Source organism: Pagrus major, chromosome 1 (assembly GCF_040436345.1).
Source record: "Pagrus major chromosome 1, Pma_NU_1.0".
Taxonomy (NCBI): domain Eukaryota; kingdom Metazoa; phylum Chordata; class Actinopteri; order Spariformes; family Sparidae; genus Pagrus; species Pagrus major.
In genome coordinates, this window is record NC_133215.1 from 31851773 (window position 1) to 31876655 (window position 24883).

The window sequence follows — 24883 nt, forward strand, 5'->3', positions numbered from 1 at the left end:
AAGCTGACTTGTCTGCACTAGGTTGCTCCGTCCATTTTAAGTATATGAACATATCAGAATTGGCATATTTCAATGTTTTAGTCTAATAAACGTTTTATAACTGCAGGCACACCCGCATTTGTGTCTCAGCCACGAAGCTGAGCTCCTGTGTTCAGTCTCGCTCTGTGCGAGGACACGCGCAAAGCGAAATCATAGCGTCTGTCAATTATTATAACATGACAAAAACAATTGTCTAAATATTCCTCAACAGTTCTTGTGCTGATATCACTAGTTGACATAGTATATTTTCGGAAATCATGGGCTATGATATTGCGCAGATGCACGTGATGCAAAACGCTGTCTACCAAGAGCCCCCCCCCCATTATTCGATTTTTAGTCGAAATTTCACGGCTTTGGTCGACCAAAGATTTCTTTGGTTGATTACAGCCCTACAAACTATCAGCATTCATCCCTACAACATTGTCACAATATCTATTTTGTCAAAGATATCGTCACATTTGATTTTGTTGCCCAGTCCTAACATTTATGAAGTACTTTTGAGGAGATTTCAACATGTCGAGATAAATATCACGCATCCTGATACAGCCTGAAAATAAAGTGACAGTCCTACACAATGAATAGAACTGAATCGGCTATAGAAGTGGATCAGCTGATTATGGGTATTACATTCAAATAAACAGATCTCACCCCGAAACGTTGCTGTTTTATATGCTGCTGAGACTGGGCTGAAATTGTAGCAAAAATAAAACCATAGCATAATTTGCATATACTTTCACTTCCACATTGGCTCTGCTTTGCTTCTTCATAAGCCTCAGTTCACCCAGTACTTGGTTACTATGTTTCTTTTTTGTTGGGGTGGAGGAGGAGGCTTTCCTGTTTGCTGTTGTTGTGAGTCATGTAATATAAAGTGAATCAAGCATTCAGAAATACAGTAATGTTTTGGGTCTCCTGAGAAATATCAAACAAATGCACATTATGTATGCATCAAGGGATTTTTTTTATGCTGGTGCGCTGCATTTGTTGTTATTGATGTTCTCTTTCTCTTGTTGGTAATTCAGCTTCCCTCCAGCCGGATAATATAAAATACCACAGGAGTTTTCCAACCAGAATTCTTATAAGTGCAACATAACAACCCTGCAAATATTGGAAAGCGAACAAGTCGTCCTGAGTGATGTCAGAAATTTCCTGTGAATGCTTTTAGGCTACTTTGTCTTCTCCTTTTCCTGACATAACACAGTGCCAATCCAATAAAGCCATCTTGAGCTTCTTACACAATGTCATTATGTTTAATGCAATATGAATGGAGCCTCTTGTGTAACCATTACTCCTTTCAATGGAGAGAGATGCTCTCTTACTCATTGCAAAAAACCATAGCTACGTACATCCAAAAAGGCTATTAGATTTGATGATGTGGGAGCTATTTTTAGAGACAAATGCCTCCCTGATTTTTCCAGGAATGAGGCGGGAGGGAAAATATACTCCAATGTCCATTTCCCAGTGCTTTTAGGCCTGGGAAATGGAGTCGGTGGTAGGTGAAGGTGTGTTTAGTCTTGAGGAACATGTATACACACACTAAACACACACACACACACACGCGCGCAAGAAGGTCATTTCCATGCATGCTCAATGTGTTCGAATGCCCCGAGGGCGAGAGTCGCAGCTTCACACACATTGCTAGTTCATTAATCACAGCAACAAGGACTCACCCAACATCCACATGCTTACTACGCTTTTCGTACACACACACACACACACACACACACACACACACACACACACACACACACACACATACACGTACATACATTACTCACTAAGCAGGCACAAGGGCACCACAATTAGAGGTGTTATTTAAAACCCCCAGTGTAAAGGTAGTTATTGTGGCCTTGGTGAGGGCTTTACTACACACACCTAATATCACACTTATTGAGCACGTGCAGAAATGCAGCTTTTTTTTCTGGTAAGGTGTTAAAGGAAATCAAATTTGTTCAAGGTTTTTGTGTTACTTTGCTTATTAGTATAAAGGAAGGAATGTTGCTGGTTTAAAATAGAGGAGGAGGGGGTTTTACAATGTAATCATTTCTAAAAAGGAATTGTGGAGAAAATAACAATTGAATGATTTAACAGTTTTTAAGTTCATGAGCACACTAACTATTTGTGTTTAGGTGGTAGGTAGGTGGTATTGGGCTGCACCATTAGACAAGCAGATTTCCAGAATGGTTGGATCAAAGATCTTGCTGATAACTTTATTGACACTGTCCCTCAGACAGCTATGGTCAGAGTTATCTTGAGCCAGGTGCTGAGCACAAGATTGCTTTAGGAGGGCTGTGTGAAGTGCGGTGCTTGAGAGTGTGCTTCATTTGGGTACTGAATCTAGGCACAGATTATCTGGTAATGTGAGGGGTTTACATATCCAGTCTTAAGCCTCTTGCCGCTACTCACAGACTCATTGGGGCTGACCTGATAATATCAAACGTATATTTTGATATTATGGTTTAAAATCTGGATGATTACGTTGGTACTTTCCTAGCCAGACCACAACAACCAATGAGAGAGGCAACCCAAGCTAAGCAACGGCAAACATTCAAGCCCTTGAGGCTAACGTTAGCTTGCATACTACTGTTGACATCTCACCTCCAGTTCTCCTCCTCCAGTTCTCCTCCAGTAAAGAAAATAAAACTGATGTTGAGCGCGACTCCCAACTCATCCACACTCATTCAACCTTGTGCTTTTGTTTTTTTCTCACTGCAATGTGTTACTACAGCAGGTTGTTGCATCATGAAGTAGATCAGCTGAACGATTCTTGAGATATGCAAAGGACAAACAGTGATTCCTTGCTTTATAGTTAGCTAATATACATGATTTTGTTATGCCGGGGGAAAGCAGATTTTGATTTCTTATGAGATTGAACTTGAATCAAGGCAGATATACACACAAGAAAAACAAATTATTGGCTGGTGCCCAGGTCCTTCTCCTGAGGTCATGATGAATGCTGAGCCACTGACACTCTTGAGTGGGAGCTTTAATGAGGAGACTGGGGAACACACGCAGGCTCAGAACACAGGCGCACCTGCAAAGTAAATAAACAAGAAACAATAAAAAATATTACAAATCCACACAAATGGATGCACATATACACACTCTCGTACACACTTACATGGGGGTAATATATTACATTCAGCTCTGTATATATAGATCCCATTGACCTGTTGCGCTACTGTTGAGTTGTCATACAAAACTAATTTGGTGGATGCAGACTGGGAAATGAGGAGAGAGACACTCAGTGATATGTTGTTGCTGTCTTCACACTGCAGTTTTGTATTTGTACATGTATGTATCCGTGTGTCGATCGGTCACAGAAACCCTACTCCAGATGACCCCTGGGATTGACAAAACATTCAGACATCCTGTGTGCCTCAAGTTACATGTATGTTTGTGTGTGTAACATCCGGTTGGACCCTTGGTGCCGTGTACAGAATTACCAGCTATTTCTGAAGTGAGGTGGATTGATTACATCCCATTCACGGCTCTGTTTGGTTGTTTTTTGAATGCGATTCCCCATTGCCCTACTGCTCCACATTTTAAAATTAACCCTGAAACCCAGATCCTCTCTTGCCGTATCTTACTGTCACTGGGGTTTATTTTCTCCAGTATTGAGGGCTGGAACTTCATCTGTTGATTTTTTTTTTTTTTTTAAGTTGATATGTAGGCTAATCTTTGTAGAAACAGACCATCAGCATTTCTCAAAGCACATGGGGACGTCTTCAAAGTGCGCGTTTGGTCCAACCAAAAGTCCAAACCTCAACGATATTATGTTCGCAATAAAATAAACAAGAAGAAAGAGAAAATTTGACTTTCTTTTGCTGTCAGTGCTGTATTAAAGATTCAAAGACAATACAAGCAGTATATAGAAATGACAAGGGCTTCATTTGAGTAGAAATGGACTGTTGTTGACAGATTATTGTTTTGTAACTTTGGTTGTCAAACAGGTTTTAGGCAGCATTCCTTGTGTCCCACAGCACTAATGACTGTAATATATGTGTGTGTGGGTTTGTTTGGCTTCCTGATCAATATTAATGACTCATTACTCTACCTGGTGCTGTTATTTCTGGTAGGACGTGGCTGTGAGCAAGCATCCAGCATCACAACACTAATGATTTCCCAGCCATAAATGTGACTAACTGGTTTTTCGAAGTGTTTTCACATCACATTGCATTGTGACCCATTTACCTGTTCACTTGACTTTTTAATGATAATGATTTTAATGCATATCAGATACACGCAAGCGTAGGATGAGCCTCTGACATCAGGACTCTGGATTATTATGAGAAGGTTTTAATAAGATTTAAATTTAAAAATTCACTGGATTCCCTCAAGTACATGGACACACACAGCCATGACATCAGACAGAGTCAGAGACAGCAGCAGTCCCTAAGCTCCGTCTCCAGGCTAATGGTTTATGGCACTCTTGCCCGCTCCAATCCCTCCTCAATCACCAACTGGTGTAACTCTCCCTGCAGGTGTCTGGAAATGAGGGCAGCAGTTGATTGAACCGGAGGAGAGTGCTGTAATAGGCAGCTGGCTGCTCGGGACAAGAATAGCTGCTTCAATGCATGTGTTGGACCAGAGGTTGTGGCGTATCAGTACCTTCAATGTTTCCACCAGCACTTCAAGACAAATTAAAACATCTAATGTTTGACCTTCAGAAATGTGATAGTAAGAACTCACAAATGTATTACAGGTGTGTGTATTTTCGATCTTAAGATGACCCAGTCATGCTCAAGGAAACTTGAGCACACGGTCTGGTTATTTTCCAAATTTTCTGATTTAAAATTAAAATTCCCAATCATGATTTCTCAGAGCTCAAGGTATCATGTTAAAATATGCATGTTTTATCTAGACCAATAGTCCAAAACCCAAAGATATTAATTTTACAATGATACAGAACAAAAAAGCAACCAAGTTCTTATATCGGGGAAGTTACAAATTGAGAATGTTTGGCATTTATGCTTGAAAAATAAATGAAATTATCTAATGATTATCAAAATAGCTGCTGAATAAATTTTCTGTAGATCAACTTATCAATTCAGTGACTAATTGTTGACTGTCTACTCACTACAGACAACAGCACACGCTTGGTTTCTTCCTGAAGTCTGTACTGCAGCCATCATTATTTCCTGCTTGTCTTGGGGGCTTTTTGCCTTCATTCTGGTCTTCGTCAAGAAACACTTTTAAAAAAAACTGACGTCAAGGATCATTGAATTATGTATAAAAGGAGGCACCTCCAAGTCCTACACACAATACCAAAAAATAATGTGAAGAACATAAAAAGTCAATAGACGTGTTTCCATCCAACTTAGGTTATGCACGTTTTGAAAACATGAAAAAAAATTGCCAAATGAGGCGGAAATGTTTGTAAATCAAAAAAAAAAAAGAGCAAAAGGCAAAGAAAATGAGCTTCACACACACAATGTTCATGGGTCACATGACTTAAATTTCCATTCAAGCTTCTACTTGAGACAAAAATAACAGCAGATGAAAAAGTTTGACTGATGCTCTCTTAACTACGTCATCTTATTGCACTCTCTTCTTCTTCCACTTTGTTTAAGACACTCGACTAGAGAATAAGAGCCACCAGCTGTTTCTTTCAATGTGCTCAACTCCTAATATTCGCATTACTGAAGTGGATTTTCTTTTGCAGATTTTCTAGTAATTTTGTTAAATTTGTGCTACATATGGATAGAAACCTAACTCTTGTTGTATTTTTTAATGTAACATGCCAAAACAAAAGTTAACATTTCACAGATCAATTCCATCGCCTTCTACCCACTGAAAAATGAATAAATTAAACACGAAAACCCAAAAACAACACAAGGACTCCTGAGAGCCGCTCGGAACTCAGTTTTTTTTTTTAGACGGTTACTTCAGAGGCCTCTCTGGCCCTCCTCTGTCACACACATTTATACTACATACACACAGACAAACACACATTAAGTACACAGAAGTTTTAATTTGATACAGTCTATTAAAGCTTCCTGAATCTGATCCTCAGTCAGTCAGATATGCTTATTGTGAACATACTGAATGTTGAATGCTAACTTTGGTTTCTTCCTAGCACACCTGCAGTGGAATCAGGGCTGACCAAAACTTAATTAGGATATCCAAATTTTTTGCTTTTAAGGAAGAGGAGTGACGGGACATGTGGTGCGGGGAGAACAAAGTAAAGGCCGCTGACCTGACTTAAAGACAGTTTCCTTCTCCAGTGGATAGTCATTTATACTGGCATGAATGTTGCAAGCACCCTGTTTCCACATGACCCTGATACGAAACATGTCAAGGCATCCATGAGTTAAAGTGAATGTGGGGAAAAAACAAAAATAGGTTTGATTGGATTTGTAAACAAAGTCTGTGAACAAGTGCTAAGTAATAAAAGGTTTCAGGAAGTGAGGTTTGTTATTGTCAGAAGGGAGAAAGCCTCATTGATTTCCCAGCTCATGTTCCATACAGACCAAGAGGTCTGAACACTGAAGAAGATGTGTAAGAAGGATGGGTTTCAAAAATAGTTTTCAAAAAGTGTTTAAATGTACAATACACAAAACACTTGGTTCATTCCGTCCTTCTGCCAGTTACATAACCCATGTCACTTAGTCAGCTGTAGCAGCAATGTTCTGACTCCTGCTGCTCTCTTCCAGCATCATACTCGAACACACAAACAGATTTCTAAGAAATTTTCACAAAGTTATAAGTAAGAGGAGATTTGTTTCTTTCCTAACACGCTGAACCTTTGGTGATTTTTCTGGTTTTAGTCTATGCAGTGTTTTTGCCTATTACTTCCTCAAAAGTGCAATTATCCACCCCACTGAAGCTGTAGTTTTGGGACTGAGAAATGGCTGTATGGGTAACATTTACTGGACAGGATTAATGTGCTGGCAGAAGGAAGGAAACGTGTCATCTCGCCCTCTGCTCTATCCGACCTGCTGTGAACTGACTCAGACTGGACACCCAGGCCCCAGCAGGACTGCTGTCACTGGGGAAATGACTACTGCGTGCACCCGATCGCTCGCTGCTATTTTACAAACAGGGCACGCTTTCTCAGCTAAATTTGAACAAGTGTACTTTATTGATCCCTGTTGGGAAATCGTGTTTTTGCTTGACCCCCTTTGCAGGCCAGACCTAATGGCTGGCTGCAGATTAGTATTGTTGGAATCATTAGGGTTTCGAGTTTCCCTTTCCATACCTTGCTATCAGAAATCACCAACCCTTTTATTTTTTCAAATAACATTGAACAGTTGTAGAGGTGTTCTTCATCTCCAATAGTCCTCATTGTTTTTATACTTGATATACTTTCTTAATCACTCTATTGACTAATGGTATAAGGACATGAAAATGGTGTTATTGCAATCAGGAAATTTGTGGTGACAAAAAGCTATAGCAAGGCCCATACATCCCTCTCTCTAGCTACGTCCTCCAGTTCTTCTTGGGGTATCCTGAGACATTCCAAGGCCAGAAGGAATATATAATCCTTCCAGTCTGTTCGTCGTTTGCCCAGTTGTCTCATCCAAGTTTGAAATACCCGGAACACCTCTGCAAGGATGCAGCAAGGAGTCATCCTAATGCTTTTGGTCTTTACATGATGCTCACGACCAAAGGTGAGGGTTGGAATGTAGATCCATCAGTCAATCAATCTGTTGCAGCATCATTACTGCTGAGGCCGCACCAGTCCATTCGTCAATCACATGCTCAATCTTACCCTCCTTTGTTAACAAAACCCCAAGATACTTGAAGTCTGTCAGAATCCCCACATCCAAAATCTCTCAATACCACGGCTTCCCTTCAGGAATCTCCCATTGAAAATCACCAACCAAATCCACGGTGAGGCACAACCCTGACTGCGTCCAACATCTTCTAAGAACAATGCTTTACTTCTTGCTGAGAATGCTTACACAGCTCTTATTCTGGTGCTAAAAGGACACTTAGTCTTCAATGTCCTATACTACCCTAAAAGGGATATTCCGGGGGACACAGTCATGAGACTAAGTACACAAAGCACTAGTAGATCTGATGGGAAAAGTCCCCTGACCCTTCCAGGATACTTACAGAGGTAAACAGCAGGTCCACTGTTCTGGACCAGGACGAAAACAAGATTGCTCTTCCTGAATCTGAGGTTCAAGAATTTAACTACTAACATCCTGTATACCAAAATATAAAATATTTAGGCCTGGCAGCGTTCAGTGTATCATAGAACTATTGTCACAGCTTTAGAAGCAATGACAAATTAAATTTTAGCAGAAGCAAGTTTAAAAGCAGTAACAGCAACAGCCATACAGCAAATTTGGACAGCATCACCTGATCCATATAGAATGAACAAAAATTAATTGAAGCCATGTTCACACCTGTAATCTCCACTGAGTTAGATTGTCACTGTAGTTCTGGTAAGACCCGAACAAGTGCAAACCAAGACTGCCTCAAAGGCTGCATCTCGGTCCTCTTCTGGGTGAACTCTGGTGTCTTTTTGTGAAGTGAAACCACAAAACAGATGAGCCACAGCATTATGTGAGATTGATGTATTGTATATCACATAATCAAACTAAACAAATGGATCCCATTTGGCTGCCAATCATGGCAACCATTTCCCCCATCATGTTGCAGAGTAGGATGCATTTTTTTTCCTTCTCTCTGATTCCAAGACCTCCAACGTCATTTTTGACTGATGAAGTTCAGTTAAGAACTTTTATAATGCTCATTTCTGTCAGAGCTCCTAATGACCAACACAGAAGATATATAAATCCTTCAACCGCAGTGAAGCTCAGCACAATTTACTGTCAGCTTCCAGAATAAATGGATTAGAGTTGTGTTGTATGTTGTGCAATACGTTTATTTTCCCTCACAAACTATCTTTGGCTGTCATCAGCTTTCAGAGAACACATTAACCATCTAGACTTTACAAAAATGTTAATTTGCCACAGTAGTGATTACTGAGTTTTCTTGGAAATAGTGGTCCTGTCAGATAGAAGCAGAAACAAAGATACAAGGCTTTGAAACACTTCATCTCTTCTTTCTTCTCATGTTTCTGTTTCCTGTTTCTTTCTCCATGTCATTCACCTTTCTGTCAGTTCCTTTGGTTTTCTTCACATCTCAACAAGCTGAGTAACGCCGTTGATTGGTGACTGAGAGGACAGAGGTTGCCTTTTTCTCATTTCCTCTCTCTGACAAGTGGCTGCTGCTATCCCTGTCATCCAAGATAATATGTCCTTTGAGATTTTTTGTTTTTTCCTTCAACTTAAAACGATTGCCTCTCTTACAGGCATAATGAAAGGCATGTGCTCCATTAAGATGCCTCCCTTGTTATAGGCATTGTATACCTGTCTCTCCATTGGAGTATTAGCTTTCCTCTTATGCCATGTGAGAAATAAGAGAGTAAATGCCTTTACAGAGGCTGATTTTACCTTTAAAAATTAGGTGCTCTGTCATGGCAGTAACTTGAAATGTCGCTTGACTTCCTAACTTGCATCTAGTTGTTTGCCATCACCACAGACATAGCCTTTTTTGTTGTCTAAAACGTAGCCTGATGTTTGTGACAGCCAGAGTGGCTCCCACTGCACCTGACAGCTTTACAATCTGTATTTTAATTACATCCTGAATGCTTACGGTACTTTGAAAAGGTCGCCTGTGCTCAGGAAGTGACATGATGATGAATGGCGAGGGAGCCGGCAAAAAACACACCTTTAAAAAGAGTTTGTTTTCTGTGGCCCTGATGGATATAATGGAAATGTTTTATGGAGGTGCTGTGAGGTAAAGAGGCAACAGGCAGACTGCTGCAGTTTGTAACAACCTCTGGAGAGAGTCGGCCCCCACAGGAGGCTGGAGCTCCTCCTTCAGGTCAAGGTGGTTAATGTTAGGAGATCGGTCTTACACACACACACACACACACACACACACACACTTAAATGGACTCTCCTAGGTGTCTTCCTCATACATATGAATCTGTCTTAATCTCTCTACGCCACTTGAATTTGATATGCCCGACTGTCATGAATGTAAATGAACAGCTTTGCTGAAGCCTCTAAATACAATTGGGATACATCCAAATTTACAACTACAAGCAGGTAAGTGTAAACACTTGTCCCACCTGCCTGTTTCCGCTCTCTTTCTCTCTTTCTCTCTTTCCTCGTTTCATTTTGCACTCTGCCTCCAGAATTATACCTCCCCTCCTTCTGTACCAGCTCTTATTTCACACGCTATACCTCCATCACTGCAGGTCTCTCACTAACACCATTATGCCATTCAGATACCACTTGATATCATCAGGATGAGCGCTATGTCTCTCGGCATTCAGACGCTCTTATCTGATTATACCCAAATTGAATCAGCCTACCAGCTCTGCTCTCAGATACGGGAAGCCGAAATCTGGCGTCTTTGATCAAGGTCTGTTCAGCTTGGCCTCTGCAGGATGTGTGATGTGACGAACAATGAGCAAGTGATAATTTTATTCCGCACATCAGGATAACGAATGACCATTAATAATTAGGATCTATCTTGCCTCATTTAAATAATAACCAGACAGTTGTAACATTTAAACACCAAGGATCCCAATTTTACTGTACTGTATAACACCAAGATTCATAAACACAGCCTGCATGATGGGTAGCAATTTAAAACATTCCAAAACAGATAGTAGTGCTATATAAATTCTGCAGATCAGACACAAAGACTTTTAAGTTTGCTTTTGGTATTTGTATACTGTAAATTTTCAAATAAAAGCCAGTAGTAAAATAATGGATAAGGGTCAAGTAATATCAAATACTGACAAAGACTGGTAGCTAATAAAGGCAAGATAAAACCATTGAAGTGCAGGTACCTGTACAACAGTGACTCACATGCTAGTTTCATCTGTATAAAGACCGTTGGGGCCAAATCTACTGGCCAGAGAGATGATATGTGGCGCAGTGCACAGCATGCATATGAAAACAGAAGTTCTGCAATTGAGGAAAATATAGTTTCTGCGGAGAGGGCTTTCTGACATTGGTATATAGCTGGTTTTTATAGATGGTTCTGGTTTTAGGTGGCTAAAAAACTGTTGTTCAGGGTGTGAAAATGATTCTGAGAGCTGCTGAAAGAATGTAAGAAAGGATAATTAAGATAGAGATCTTTAAAGGTCTTGATCCCTAAATTAGACCAAACCAAAAAGGCATTATCTACAAGGGATTGGGAAGAAACATGGTTAGCAACTAGTGCAGCATAGACAGGTGAGGACTGGAGGCCAAAGTGACGCTTAAACTGAACCCCGATCTTGCATTAGACCCTAGCCAACACATTCTCGGTATATGTTTCAAATAAAAGCTTTCTTCTTTCTGTGAGGTAAAGTAAGAAGGGATATTGTTGTCATTTTAAATTGATGACCATCTCATTGTTTTCCTGCATTTTATTTCCTGCAGTCGGATTCTAATAAAAAAAGAGATTCTCTCAAGCAAAACACTGTTGAGATTCGAGGCAGCGTCTTTGTCCTGTTGTTTTGCGTTAGTTTGAGTAGTTGGAAGTTTTGCGAAAAGTTAAGGTCAAAAAATGGCTTCTTCTGTGATTCAAAGCCATTTGACAGGAGGCAGCCTGTTTGGTGAAAGGCTCGTTAGTTATGTAACAGAAGGGCCTTGGCAAGTGTGATAATGATTCAGACTGGTCTAACCAGGCAGTTTTCTGTTGCATAACTAGTTGACACCTCTGTGTCCCTTCCATCCACACACACACAAACACTTTAATGAACCGAAGGAGCACAAACAATGCAAATGTCGTCCATCTCCTCTTACTCCTTTGAAGTTTCTTGAGCAGACAAACACATGGGTACAGGCACGAGCATCATGCTGACTTCACGCTTATAAAATCACTGAGACGAGTGAAGCGTGATCTAAAGTAAGCAACAGGTGGCAGAGAAAACAGGTTGACAGCAGAAAAGCAACAGAAGCACAGCCTCAGATTCAGCGTTCCATGTTTTTTAGTTTGTTTACGTGAGGAATATCTGCTTTTAGTGGTTCGCTGTGAATCTGCACTCAAGAAGCACCTCTGTGCCTGATTTGTACAACAGCATTATACAACAGGTTTGCAAAACCGGCACTATATTGGGTTTTATTTTGTACCCTTCCTACTATCAACAGCTTGTATAAAGTTCACACTTGAATGTGTAAAACCTTCCTTGTTTAGCCACAAATTACACTTTTGAAGCATTTGTGTTTCCATCTATCCCATAAATGCTATCAGCTAAAATAATTTTTGTTGAAAAATGTGAAAGGGCTTTTCGAAGATTTGCCATCTTTCAAAGCGTAACGTCTTTGTTTGAGTCAATGTTATTCTGGATCAAAGCTAACATAATGTCTCCATCAGGTCTGCCAGCTCCTGAGTCACTTCTAGACTGATTCAGACCCTTATTTTTGGGCTGCTCAAAGCAAACTCTCCCCCACGCGAAATGTCTCATTTTCCCATGCAATGTTTTCTCTTAAATGTATGAACTTATTGGTCATGGATTAGTTTGTCCATCCAAAAAAACAAACAAACTTGCTGCCTACACAATTTGTTAAATGTCTCCTTAATTTTTTGGGATTTCACAGTGATAAAAAGTAAAGAACACATAAGTGAGTGGTCAATTCAAGGAAAAACATTTTTTTTTATGTAGGTAGTTACACTGGAGCCTCACAAACAGCTTCGGTCTCCTAACATAGATTGTTCACGTCTGAGGAACTCTAATGCACAGTTGAGCATCATTCTACCAAATCATATGGCCTTATTTAGGTTTTTTTAAGATGGCAGTGGAGAGCACTGTCTGAAGTTGGTGAGACTCTTTGCACTTTTCACCACTTTCAACACGGCAAAAAAACTAACACGCTCATGCTTTATGAAATTGATCAACTGGTCACAACGTATGAGCTCAAATGGAACGTAAATAAAAAAAACTTCTATCGGTTATGTCCATTGACAATTACAGTATTTAAACAGGATGGCCTTTTGTATAATTTACTTTGAATGCAGAACAATAAGAAATGTATTTTTTGGTAGATATGGATAAATTTGCACCGAAGTTAAATTTAATTTGTCTTACAAGGTTGTTAGCCAAGACAACAGTTAAACCAGAACATGTATAAATAACCTACTTCAGTAATATCCTTTTGTGGTTTTACACAACATTAATAGGGAATTTGGGTTAAATTTGGCTATCGATAACAATTAATGATTATCAGGAATAATTATTAATTACGATAATAATAAGATCTAACTTACATTAGATCGCCTCGGGAGCACCACCTTTGAAGAAGGGAAATGTTCAATTCAATAATTCAGTCTCATAAAAAGGTACTAAACTGTCAGTTTGTAACTCTGATTAATAATCAACGTAGAAACTACACCCAAAATTAGCATAACAGCTAATAATTATTGAAGGATTTCGGAGTCCTTAACAGAGCAGAGGTTGGCAACGTTTACTCTTATACAATATTAAATACACAGCATGTAGGTTCAAAAGTCGTTTATTTAACACAAAATGGAAATACACAATCTAACTAACGTGCTACAGGAGGAGAGCTCAGAGGGCAGGTATCCCAATGACAGAAAAGGTGGAGAAGAGAGCTGTTCTGTCTAACAGCTGGATTGTTGATTGTTTGGGCAATTAATCAGTTGTTATTTACCCCATGTACCCCCTTTCAACCTGAACTGGCAGAAATTTGGCCCAATTCTAAAATCAGCTGAGCAATTTGGGCGTAAAATCAGGCTTAATCAGTATAGTTTCTGCCTCAATTCTGAAATTCCCAGAAGCTGGGTTGAGATGTGGTTACCGTAGCATATGATTCATACTCCTTCCATGCCTTATGAATTGGGGCAGCATCATCCTGGAAGAGAAAAAGGAAGAAGGATAAAGTTGCTTAAATCTTGTCTCTTGCCGTCCTGATCAAATTTCAAGGTCAACTGGACCTGCTCTGTATTTTGGCACATAGCATGGAGCAAGATGGGATGTGAATTGCATGTATAGATGCATCTGCATCAATCTCTCCTTGGTCACTTTGTCCTAATGTAGCACTGTCAGCCCACTTTGAGTGCTTTGTGATGAGGCCTTGTTTTACCGTCTTTGCTGATTATGGTTTAGAAGACTGAGTACACAGTAATGACTCAAATACACATTACAAAATGAACTGGCATTGAGTTATTTGATTTTTGCGAGAGAAAAGTTGTTTTGTGTCCTCGTCTGTTTTGCAGTTTTCTCAGGGTCTAAATGTCACAACAGTGCTACTATATGAGGTTTTTCTGTTTGCAGAGGTTGCTTCCTCCTTCATTGTTTGATGTTTCCTTGAATTTTCAGATCTCACAAACACGAAAAACATTTTCTAAGCCTCCATCTGCCCGGTCAGCTTGACATGTCAGGCTGTTTTTAAGCACCACTTTACCAACATTTAATGTCATCATACTGCACTGATGTTGAAAAAAAAATCCAGCCTGTTTTGCTTATATTGTAGAGCCCTAGTTAAAGTATAAGTCATGACCATGTCATAATGAACAGTGCATTTAACTGTCTCTAATTAACATAAACAGCAGTGAGTCATGTTTATGTAATTCACTGTTGGATGACCTTGACTCTGTGTCCTCAGTTCCTCTCTCACATGAAGCTTCGTGACTCACACAACATGAAGAAATATGTTATGAAAACCAGCAGGATGGTGCCCCTCGTAGACATCTATGTATCTACTCATAGATGTGCTGTACTGTATGTCTTTGTGTATTCTTAAAGACAGCTCTGTTTCCCCATAGTGTTGTTTGTTTACCCCACCAACACCAACAGGTACTGCATCATTTAACATGGTGAACAGGGATGTAATGCTTGGTCTGTTCTTCTCGTAGCTTCTCTTAGTATTTGCATGCATGAGGTGGGTGGGTGTGTGTGTAAATGCGTTGGGTGATTTATATATGAGTTTGTTTTTATCAAACCCTATTGTGCAATCTATATTTCTGTGATGCCAATATGGCAATGAGGGTTAGCCCTCATTTCAGATCACTGGAAAAAGTAAGGTAAAAGTAGGATCTACGATTCTCCCAGTGTTTTCTTTCTCTCCATCCTCACCTACTTACGCATGTCGGGAAGCAGCCTGCAGCTGCCCTTCCAAACACTTATCGTGTGTGCACAAAGAAGTGACTTGTACCAGATGTAACGCTGACAGCATTGCAGATGTTGGTTTAATTATCTTTTCAGAGATCCTTTATTGATTTGTTTGGGAAGTGGGTTTACTCAGGACAAATTTGAGAAACCAAAAACTGTATTTCTATTTTTGTTGTTTATTGTTGAATGCTCAATGGATGTGTGTGTGTGTTTTTTTTTTTTTTTTTTTTTTTTTTTTTTTTAAATTGAACTCTGGAATCTTTGTTTTTGGTGAATATTATTTTAACTATTTGACTCTAGGACAAGGATCAAGCTGTTGTTACCCCAGTCTTTTTAAAGAAGAATTTGATCATGTAAATGTCAGCTGTCAGGACATAAAACCCAAGATCTGTTGATCTTTACAAATCCAGATGTGATAGTCTAACAGTGGCTTAGCCCTCAGTGCTCAAAATAGTTTAAATTGAAAGTCAAATTGAATCGTGGATTTGGAGAGTCACAACACCCCTAGTATGGAAAACAATATGTTGCATAATGTCCAGTTTAGGAGATATTACCCAGTTCCTTCTTCTGTCTAAGTATCAGTAAAATGGCAGAAACATTAATTTTAGATGTAAAACAATCATGCTGACACCTTCCCCTCTGCTCTTCTGTTTTTCAGGCACGTTACAAACAGAGTCTGGACCCCACAGTGGACGAGGTGAAGAAGCTGTGCACGTCGCTGAGACGTAACGCCAAAGAGGAGCGAGTCCTCTTCCACTACAACGGTCATGGGGTGCCTCGGCCCACCGTCAACGGAGAGATCTGGGTCTTTAATAAGGTACCACACACGAACAAGAAATCTGTTCTCACATTCACAAACACGAGCCATGTAATTCTTTACCTTTACTGCAACAATTTTCAAAGGAAGACTTTATTATGGTTTGCAAGATGTCCCAACTTCTGTTTATATGTGCATCAAAATGCAATTATAATGTGATCAAGGACATAATCAGAGGGAAGCAAAGCCCATGTAAACATCATTCTGTCATTAGATTAGTGCAGTAAAGCTCCTAGCCACAACGAGCCTGAACACTGCAGTAGAAAATCTCCTCGCATTAAAAAAGACCATTTGTGACATACCGTCAGCTGCATTTATTGAACTGAGGTCACATGGAGGTTTAGTGTGTACAGGACTCGTCAAAGACGTCACGTAACAGAAATAATCATCCTCATCATTTGAAAACGAGTTGATGATGTATGTAATAGCTTCACTTAATCAAACCTAATATGGACAGCTGTCAAACTATGGAGCCATAAAATAAGTTGAATTATGATACACACAGCATCATGTAAAACACTGCAGTATTTGTGTACCTTATTTTTAAAGAGAGAAAACAATTATATTCTTTCTACAATTTCAATGTTCTTTTCACCAACTTTATTAACGTTTTCCTCTTGGATGGGTTTTGTGGCTTTCTTAATGCAGTTATTCTCGCTGGATATGACTTTCATTACATACTCTTTACAACCAGAGTCATCCAGAGAAAGACTTGCTTTTAACTGTCCTATCAAATGTGCATCATGGATACCCTACTTTCCCTGCATTCCTTTGGAGTGTTATTTTTTGCATCTTCAGAAATTAATCCAGATATGTTCACAAGGCGCCTTTATGGACATGAACAGTACCCTTTAATCATTTAGCCCAGGGGCCCATTCAGTACCCAGTTTTGGTACCCAAGCCTGACAGCAGGTTGTCCAAAAAATCATGATTATTGTTGAATGATTAAGCTTTTTTTTTTTTAGCTCAACAGCTCAACTTTGGCACCTGAACTTATATTGGACTGGGGTTCTTGCAGGTGACATGGTTGAAATATAATTCATAGAAGGAAGTATCTCAGAAGGGGCCAGGACATTCTTGAAACGTGGTCAGAATGTACCAAAGTTACCCCAGGTTTCCATTGGGCGCGTGTCTATGACGTTATGTGTGCGTCGCTATTTTGCTCTGACCTCCACGCGACTGCATATCCCACTGAAAGCATTACAGGAGCAGAGCTCGCAGCCGACTGATACAGTAGACCTCCTGAGATCTTTTGTCATATTCTCCTTGATTTTTGTGCTTCTACCATTGGTGAGTAGGCTATGTACTTAAATCCTTCAATAACGTAATGTCGATGTAGTGAAGTGAAACATGATCCGGAAACGGTACAGGGTGTTTTATTTTGAAAATTGACCGGATGCACTATGCTGTTCCTGTGTGTGACTTCTTGCCCGGCGCGATCTGCTCTGTTCAGCTTGAAGCAGCTGCGGTCCGCCTCCGTCAAAAATAGACTCGCTGCGTATTCTCCACGGAGCAGAGTGGAGAGCCGCTTCTGGGACACTGCTGAGAAGTGCCGTGGTGCAGCGGGTGGAAACATGAGCATTGACTAGAAGGGCCGCAATCAGCTCTGGCAACCGTAATCAGCCGTGACGGTGGAATCAAGGGGTTAAAGATGCAATACTTAAGAATTGGCCACCTGTCATATTCATACTCCGAACACAGCATAACACCAGAGTAACCGCTAACTGCTGCTAACTATAGTCCGGACTGGGAGCTCACAGCAGTGAGAGGATTTTGGTGTTTACATCGCTTGCACTAGAGCTTTGGACCATGAATGGCTGGGGCTGGATGGTTAGCATGTTATGTACAGTAGAAATCTCTGCAACAAAACATAGACATCAAAACATTAAATGTTATTTTTTCACATTCTGTTGAAAATTTGAGTAAATTTTTGTTTTTCCACTAAAATTCTTACATATTGCACCTTTAACTACCAAACATGAAAGCATTTGTCATTGCTTACCTCCATGCCGCAGAGAGTCACTGAGTAGCGAGTGGGACATAAAGTCTGCAGTTGTTCATTGGCTTGTCCTATAAGTAAGCACCCACTCACAATGATGCACCGCTTCTGTCTGGGCTGAGCTGCTGCCTCCCGGTCCCCAGTACACCCTCGGGCCTTATGTCCTCTTCTCCTGCTCTCTTCCCCCTCCTTTTCCTCCACATATTACTCCTTATACTTATTCCTTTTCCCATAAAATGAAGCTGCCGCTGAAACATCACATCAGTGGGGATTTGATGTTGAAGCAATGTCGGGGGGGAGTTGTGTAGAACCAAATTTTCCATTAAGTATAGGTTTTAAACACCTTTTATAGCACCGCGGTTATTAGATTTATTACTCACTGGCTCTTTCTGTGTTCCCATCATCCTAATTTTCCTGTCTCGCCCTCGTTATAATTTTCTCTTCTCAACTGTTTCTCTCCCCCTCTCCTCTGCTCACACTCTTCATCAAACAGATGACGAGTTAATAATTAAACGCAAATCCATAAAAGTGAGTTATCAGCAATAACATGATGCACCGTCTCTCTCAATCCCCTGCTCTGACATCTCCTGTCTCATCTCTTTCTCACTTTTTTTCTCTTTCAGAACTACACCCAGTACATCCCGCTGTCCATCTACGACCTGCAGACGTGGATGGGGAGCCCGTCCATTTTTGTCTACGACTGCTCCAATGCGGGCATCATTGTCAAGTCATTTAAACAGTTCGCCCTGCAGAGAGAGCAGGAGCTGGAGGTGGGCAGCTGCACAGACAAACACATACATGGATTACGGCATGTAACAGCACAGCAGTCGTGTAGTCGGGTTAGTAGTCGGGTTGTTATCCAACACAAATAGCTGGTGTGCAGGCAAACAAGGCGAAATGAATCGCTGGTATTTATGAGTTGTTACACAAAACAAAATCCCTCACACATACACACACACACACACACACACACACACACACACACACACACACACACACACACACACACATATATACTGTATTTATAAGGAGGAGCTGAGAGGTGTCAGTGAGTGTTGAGTCATGATTCTTCACTTGAATCCTGAAAAAATCCAGGATGTCCTCACCCTACTGTGATCCAGCCAATCAAATGGGCAGCTGGCTGTAAATCATTGAGTCTTTCTTTAGTCTTGAGAGTACATATGCCCACACACAAACATACACACACACACACACACACACACACACACACACACACACACACACACACACACACACACAAACACACACACTCTCACAGATACACACCACTACCAGCCCCAGTCCCTTCACCGCTTCATCTTTTTATTACGTTTTCTCTCTCCCGGCTACGGCATGTTATGTGAATCCTTAATGAGATGGCGCTGTCATTCATCTCAATTATTCATGGAGAAGTTTCAGCCAGACTGTAGATTAGCTGGGAAACGAGAGAGGGAGGGGAGAGCGTGAAAGGTACAGGATGAACAGTACTGAGCAGAGAGACGGGAGGTAGAGCTAAAGTAAAGGAGAGCTACTGTGAATGCTGTGCTACCTGTTAAAGTAATGGTAAAGGCAGCAGCTAAACTGCTGAGTTGCCGCAGTGTTTGACAGAAGTCGTCACAAGTGTCTCTCCACCCTTAGCCTCTCCTGCTGTTTTCTGTTCAAGTTTGCAGAGGTCACGGCAGTGCTGCACTGTCAGGGCTAAAGTCAGCACTTTTATTTTGCTTAATATCAGAAGTATGATTTTTGTTGTTGTCTTGGTGCTGGTGCATTAACAGTGCCAACAGTCCCATTTTTTTATTAGTAAATAATACGGCTGATACAGGATCTTATTATCAAGAGCCATACATTATTCCATGAGAAACAGATAAAAATGTCGCCCTATTTCACAATGTTGAACAAAGTAAGAAAAAAATCCTGGATCTGTGTGATTTTCCAGAACCGCACCAAAAGTTAATGGGGTCTATTCCTGGCCGCGACCCATCCTCCATCCAACTTTGCTGGAAATTCGTTTCGTTGTTTTTGTGTAATCCTGCTGACCAACCGACCAACTGCCAAGTCAAGTACATTTTTATTTGTGTACTGCCAATTCACGACAAAACGTTTTTAATGACACTTTCTGAGTGGAGCAGGTCTGGACCATAGTCTTTAATTTGTTTATTGAGACCCATCCTTTCCCCCATGAGCAAGTACTTGGCGACAGTGGCGGGAAAAAACTGTCTGTCGGCTGTTCTCCAAAAGAACAGACAGTGGTTTCTCTCTCTGTCTCATCTATCAGATGTGAAGCACCTCATGGATCTGGCTCGTAATTTACTCACAAACAAATTAATTCGCACTTAGTAGTACATTTAGTCTATGGCCAGTTCGCTACACCTATAGGAAGTAAAACACTTAAGATGTGCAAGTGTAGATGTGTTGATTGGTGCCAGCTACATGCCATGAGTGCTTGCAAATTGAGTATATGAATTGACCGGATGAGTTAAATATTTTAGAAATGTAGCAATATAGTCAGCTGTCCAGTATGTAAATGATATGTTAATGAGATGTCTTAGTCTTGATATTCAGCAACAAAGACAGAGCGTGGCAAAATCTGAAATACCAACCCACAAAGAGGAGCTATAAAAAAGGCAAACAACACACATTGTTTGTAGATTGTCCAGGTGTCAAAACTGCAGCCCCAATTGTGTTTGCCTGTAGGTGGCACCCATCAGCATAGCTACATCTAAACTGCTGCTGCTGTCACCTCTCTTGACTAAAGGTGGCTCAAGTTGGACTACAGGTGCACATGTTCAGGTGTAAAACTGCTGGTACATCAACTGTATTTGAAAAGTATAGTCTGGTCCTGTTTTAGGGTTCTTCGCATCAAAGACACTTTCGCCCTAACAACTTTATTTGAAGTTCTTCTGCCCTCTACTGGTCAAATGTTGATTATTAGAGCTTTAATTGGCTATGTTGACTCTTTGTGCACCAAAGAGACAATAGTGGCCAAGAGTGTAGTAGTATAGAGGTGGCAAAACACAATAAGGGACTTTGACTGATCTAGTAAAAGCACTCCTAGAACTATTTTCAGCAATCTCGCCACGTGTTTCAAAAACAACAGTAGCGAATGTCAACAGTTTACCAACTGAGCTTTCAATGCAATTCTGGCTAAAGTAAGGCATATTCAGAGTGAACTGACCAACCTTTTGTGACAAATAGCAGAACAAAGTAGGCTGTCACAACGGAGTAGAAGTAGTGTTTAAACAGGCAGGCGGTCTGGAGCACAAGCTCCCCGTTCTTGTCACTATTCAATACGAGGTTCACTGAGTAATGGGCCACTTTGGGTTCTCCAGGCTATGGCTAAGATAACATTCTTAGCCTCTGTTGTCAGTTGAGTGTAGTTTTAGTCTAACCTTTGCTTTAAGGCCTGAGAATACAGCTTGTGAAGTGGCTATGGTTGGCGTAAGGTTAGATATGCTGTGTGGCTGACACAAGAATGTACAAACACTTAATCAGTCATTTTTGGAGACAGTGTGTCTCCTCTTCCATAGCAAGGCATACTGTGTACTCCAAAGGTATTAGCTGCATCATTGCACAAAAAGTATGTATTTAAAGGTTGGAGCTTCAGCTCACTTGAGTCATTTTATCATCCCAGATGGGAAACTTGACTTTCAATGAGGGTCACAACATAAGAAAAACAACAGTTCAAAATTTTAAAAGTCCAAGAATGTTTCCTGAGCATCAAAAGTTAAGAACAAAAAAATACAACAAAACAGTCTCAGATACTAAATTGAATGCATATTAAGCAGGGTTAATGCTCAGAGAACAAAGGAGTTTTTCCTGCTATTGTGCTTGAACTGGGGTACTCTGAAGCTATAGCCTGAGGGAAGAGTTTTGAACTAGGGTTTGGCCAATGATTGATGCCATCGTCCATCACAAAAGGCTGATAGTCAATGACTTTTTCCCCATGTACGAACATGTTTTAAAAGGTGCCCCAAGAGAAAGCACAAAAAAGTAGTGTGTCCCCTCAGAGTTGCCGTAAGGCAGGTGTTGTTGGCGTTTGTGACAAGTGGGAGAGGAAATAATAAGAAGTATGTTGTTTCTCACTGCACTCACGTTATGTCTCCATGTCCAGTTTATTATTTTCTTATTAAAGCTGCCCAGTTTGGTGAACCCAAGATGCTGGGTTGCATTGGTGGCAGCGGTGTTTCTTTCCTGCGGGTCACTGCTGTGTCTCTTTCAACTGTGCCATAATTATTTGCGTTCTCTTAGCTTAGCTTCCTCAGTATAGCTAGCTTGGTAGACATTGCCCAACCTTATTTCAGAAGTGAAGCGGGTGGTTTGAGCAGTCTATTCTGAACCTGGACTTGTGGAGAACCTGTTGGTCAAAGATAGACATCAGGGGGGCTGTTGGACACCACATCATCCTACCAGTCACCTTCACAATGTAACTCAGGTGGTTATTGTCCCTGATGTTCAGGTTACCATACCAAGCATTCAGAGTCGTAAAGTAAGTCAGGAATGTAACTGAGGATGTCCCCCAATTAAATGCAGGGTAAGTTGCATAACATCCATTTCACGTTTCCACCCGAGTGCTTCCGCTCCTGTTCCACTTGCACAGGAAGTGTTTAATGGGGAGGGGTAATGGAAGAAGAGGAGAGAGGCGATGACTTCCACAGACTTTTTAATCATGCAGGAGATGATCCAAGCAGGGAGTCCCCCACGTTGCCCACATGCTCCTTCACCCGCATCACTCTCTCGCAACATTCTGTGCATGCACATGGGTGATCCTGAGAGGAAATCATGCAATGATGACACACACACATAATTTGTCAGCCATTTTTAAATACGCACTGTTGCCACTTGCACGGTGCACCTGTTTGACATAACACGACAGGCCTGATCCCACCAGGGACTGGATTATTTGGAGATGCAGTGATTCACATGAAGACCAGAGCATAAAGGAAAATGGCTGAAGGGAAGATATGAAAGGAGGAGGAGGTGGTGGTGGTGTTATCACTCCTCCACAGCACCATATCAACCTCCTCCATTCAGTCAGTCAGTCAGTCAGTCAGTCAATGTGGGTGTCTGCTCTTGAGTGCTCTATTATAGGGCCACCGGCTTCCTTTTAAATATCTCATCACTTCCTGCGTGCACTCAGCAAACATGCTCCCTGCATTAGCTGCAGGGCTGAAAGAGGTGTGTGTGTGCGCCCTGCAGCACTCACAGCCAGGACACGCTGGGCTGTAAGAGCCTGGTGTGTGTTGTGTGTGTGTTGTGGGTTAGGTATTTGTGTTGCCGGTGTTTCCAGGATGCTCACATTAAGCCGGCCGGCTCCCTCTATCTTTTTAATGAATAATTAATGCACGGCAGTAAAAAGTATTGCTCGAGCAGAGTTGCATTTTGGTAGCCCCGCATGCACGTGCATGACTACGCCCTTCTGCTGTGATTGTGTGTTGTTACATCTGAAACCCTTCCTCCCTTGGAGTAATAGTCTCATAAATTAGTGTCACTTTTTAAAAAAAGAATTTCTCAGAAATACAATTGTACCCTGATATCCCCAGAGGAAGAGAGAAAAGAAAGCTGTCATGGTGATTTTCATGGTAATTTGCGAGATTACAATATGCTAATGTGATAATTACAGTGGATGCTTGGCATTAATCAGCTTCTGCTGGCAATGTTGTCGTATTTACCGATAGGATTACTGCGGCACGCCGTCTCACGCTTTCTCCAAATTTCTTTCGGGAGACAATGTTCTTCTTAGGTTGACACAACGAGAGGCTTTAGAAACGCGCTCCGCTTTGTTTGTGGTGTCGCTCTCCGCGAGCGAGTCGACATTTTCCTCATTAGAGAGAGAGAAGAGGAATTATGTTACAAGAAGACTGGCACAGATCCATTCGAACGGCAACAGGCGGGCTCCCACTCATGCCTGCAAGCATTTCAAAGAGAAATGAGATATGCATGTTGATAGAAAAAGAGACACATTCACAGTTACATACATTATTATACTTCCACTCATTAGTAAAAGGCTATTCTTCTGGATTTTTATTATCATGATTTATTCATGTATGTGTGCAGATCTTCTTATAGAAAACAGTTCTGTAAATAGTAAGATCTGAGCTTCAGCGGCTGGGGCCTTTCTTCCACCACTTATTATAGAGTCAGCTAATGAGTTATTGAACTAGCAGAGAGCAGGAAGGCTGTGCAGTATATGTACAGGAACAGGGAGGCATTACATAAATCCACAGTGTCTCATCACAAGCCTTCTTTTGCTGCTTGATTGGCTTAACTGAAACAAAGATTGAGCATTTGAATCAGGTCATAGCAGTTTTATGAATAGAACACAAAAGCTTTTCGTGACTTTTTTTGTCTACTTTTTTTCAAGTGAATTTTTGGAGGCCCCACAGAAGGGATCCACATTTTTTTTCCTGTCCTGTTTGCCAAGCAGCGTTCTGGATCATTTGTTTTTCGCCTTAAGTAGTGTGGGTTTACTCCAACTTGTATCAGATTCTGGGGTTATAGCTGGGAGGCCCAATTTTATAGACCAAACAACGAGTATATTTCTCAAGAAAATTATCGATTAATCACCAATGAAAATATTTGTTAGTTGCAGCCCTTTACGAAAGTGTTCTTGTGCTTATCTGCGATATTCTTAAACTATATCTCTATCTATACTTATTTGACTGGGCTTTTAGTGTGTTCTAACACTCGGTGACAGACGCTATCTCCTCCTTCTCCGACGTCCTACTTGTAGCTCTAAAAGTGTTTGCAAACACAGAAAGAGTTTCGGCACTTGAAGCAACATTTTACACTGCAGTAAACAGCTGTTCAGGGTGTCTACAAGCTCTTCAAGGTAACAGTAACAGTTTGCGATTTATGCCGACATACTTATCTACAGTGAGGAACGCAAGGTGTGTGATATAAAATCACAGCCTTTTGCATTGCACACAAATGTTTTAGATCA

General features: G+C 40.9%; 1 protein-coding gene across 6 annotated transcripts in view; it reads left to right on the forward strand.

The window, feature by feature from the left end:
* Window positions 1–24883, forward strand: part of rptor (regulatory associated protein of MTOR, complex 1) — a 193877-nt gene that overhangs the window by 44099 nt on the left and 124895 nt on the right. For 3 of the 6 annotated variants that reach the window (XM_073474586.1, XM_073474594.1, XM_073474612.1), the window contains exons 5-6: window positions 15786–15944; window positions 18567–18782. In XM_073474586.1, coding sequence (XP_073330687.1) covers window positions 15786–15944; window positions 18567–18782 — 375 coding nt within the window. The remainder of the gene's footprint in view (window positions 1–15785; window positions 15945–18566; window positions 18783–24883) is intronic. The other 3 variants (XM_073474602.1, XM_073474621.1, XM_073474628.1) reach the window with 1 other exon arrangement.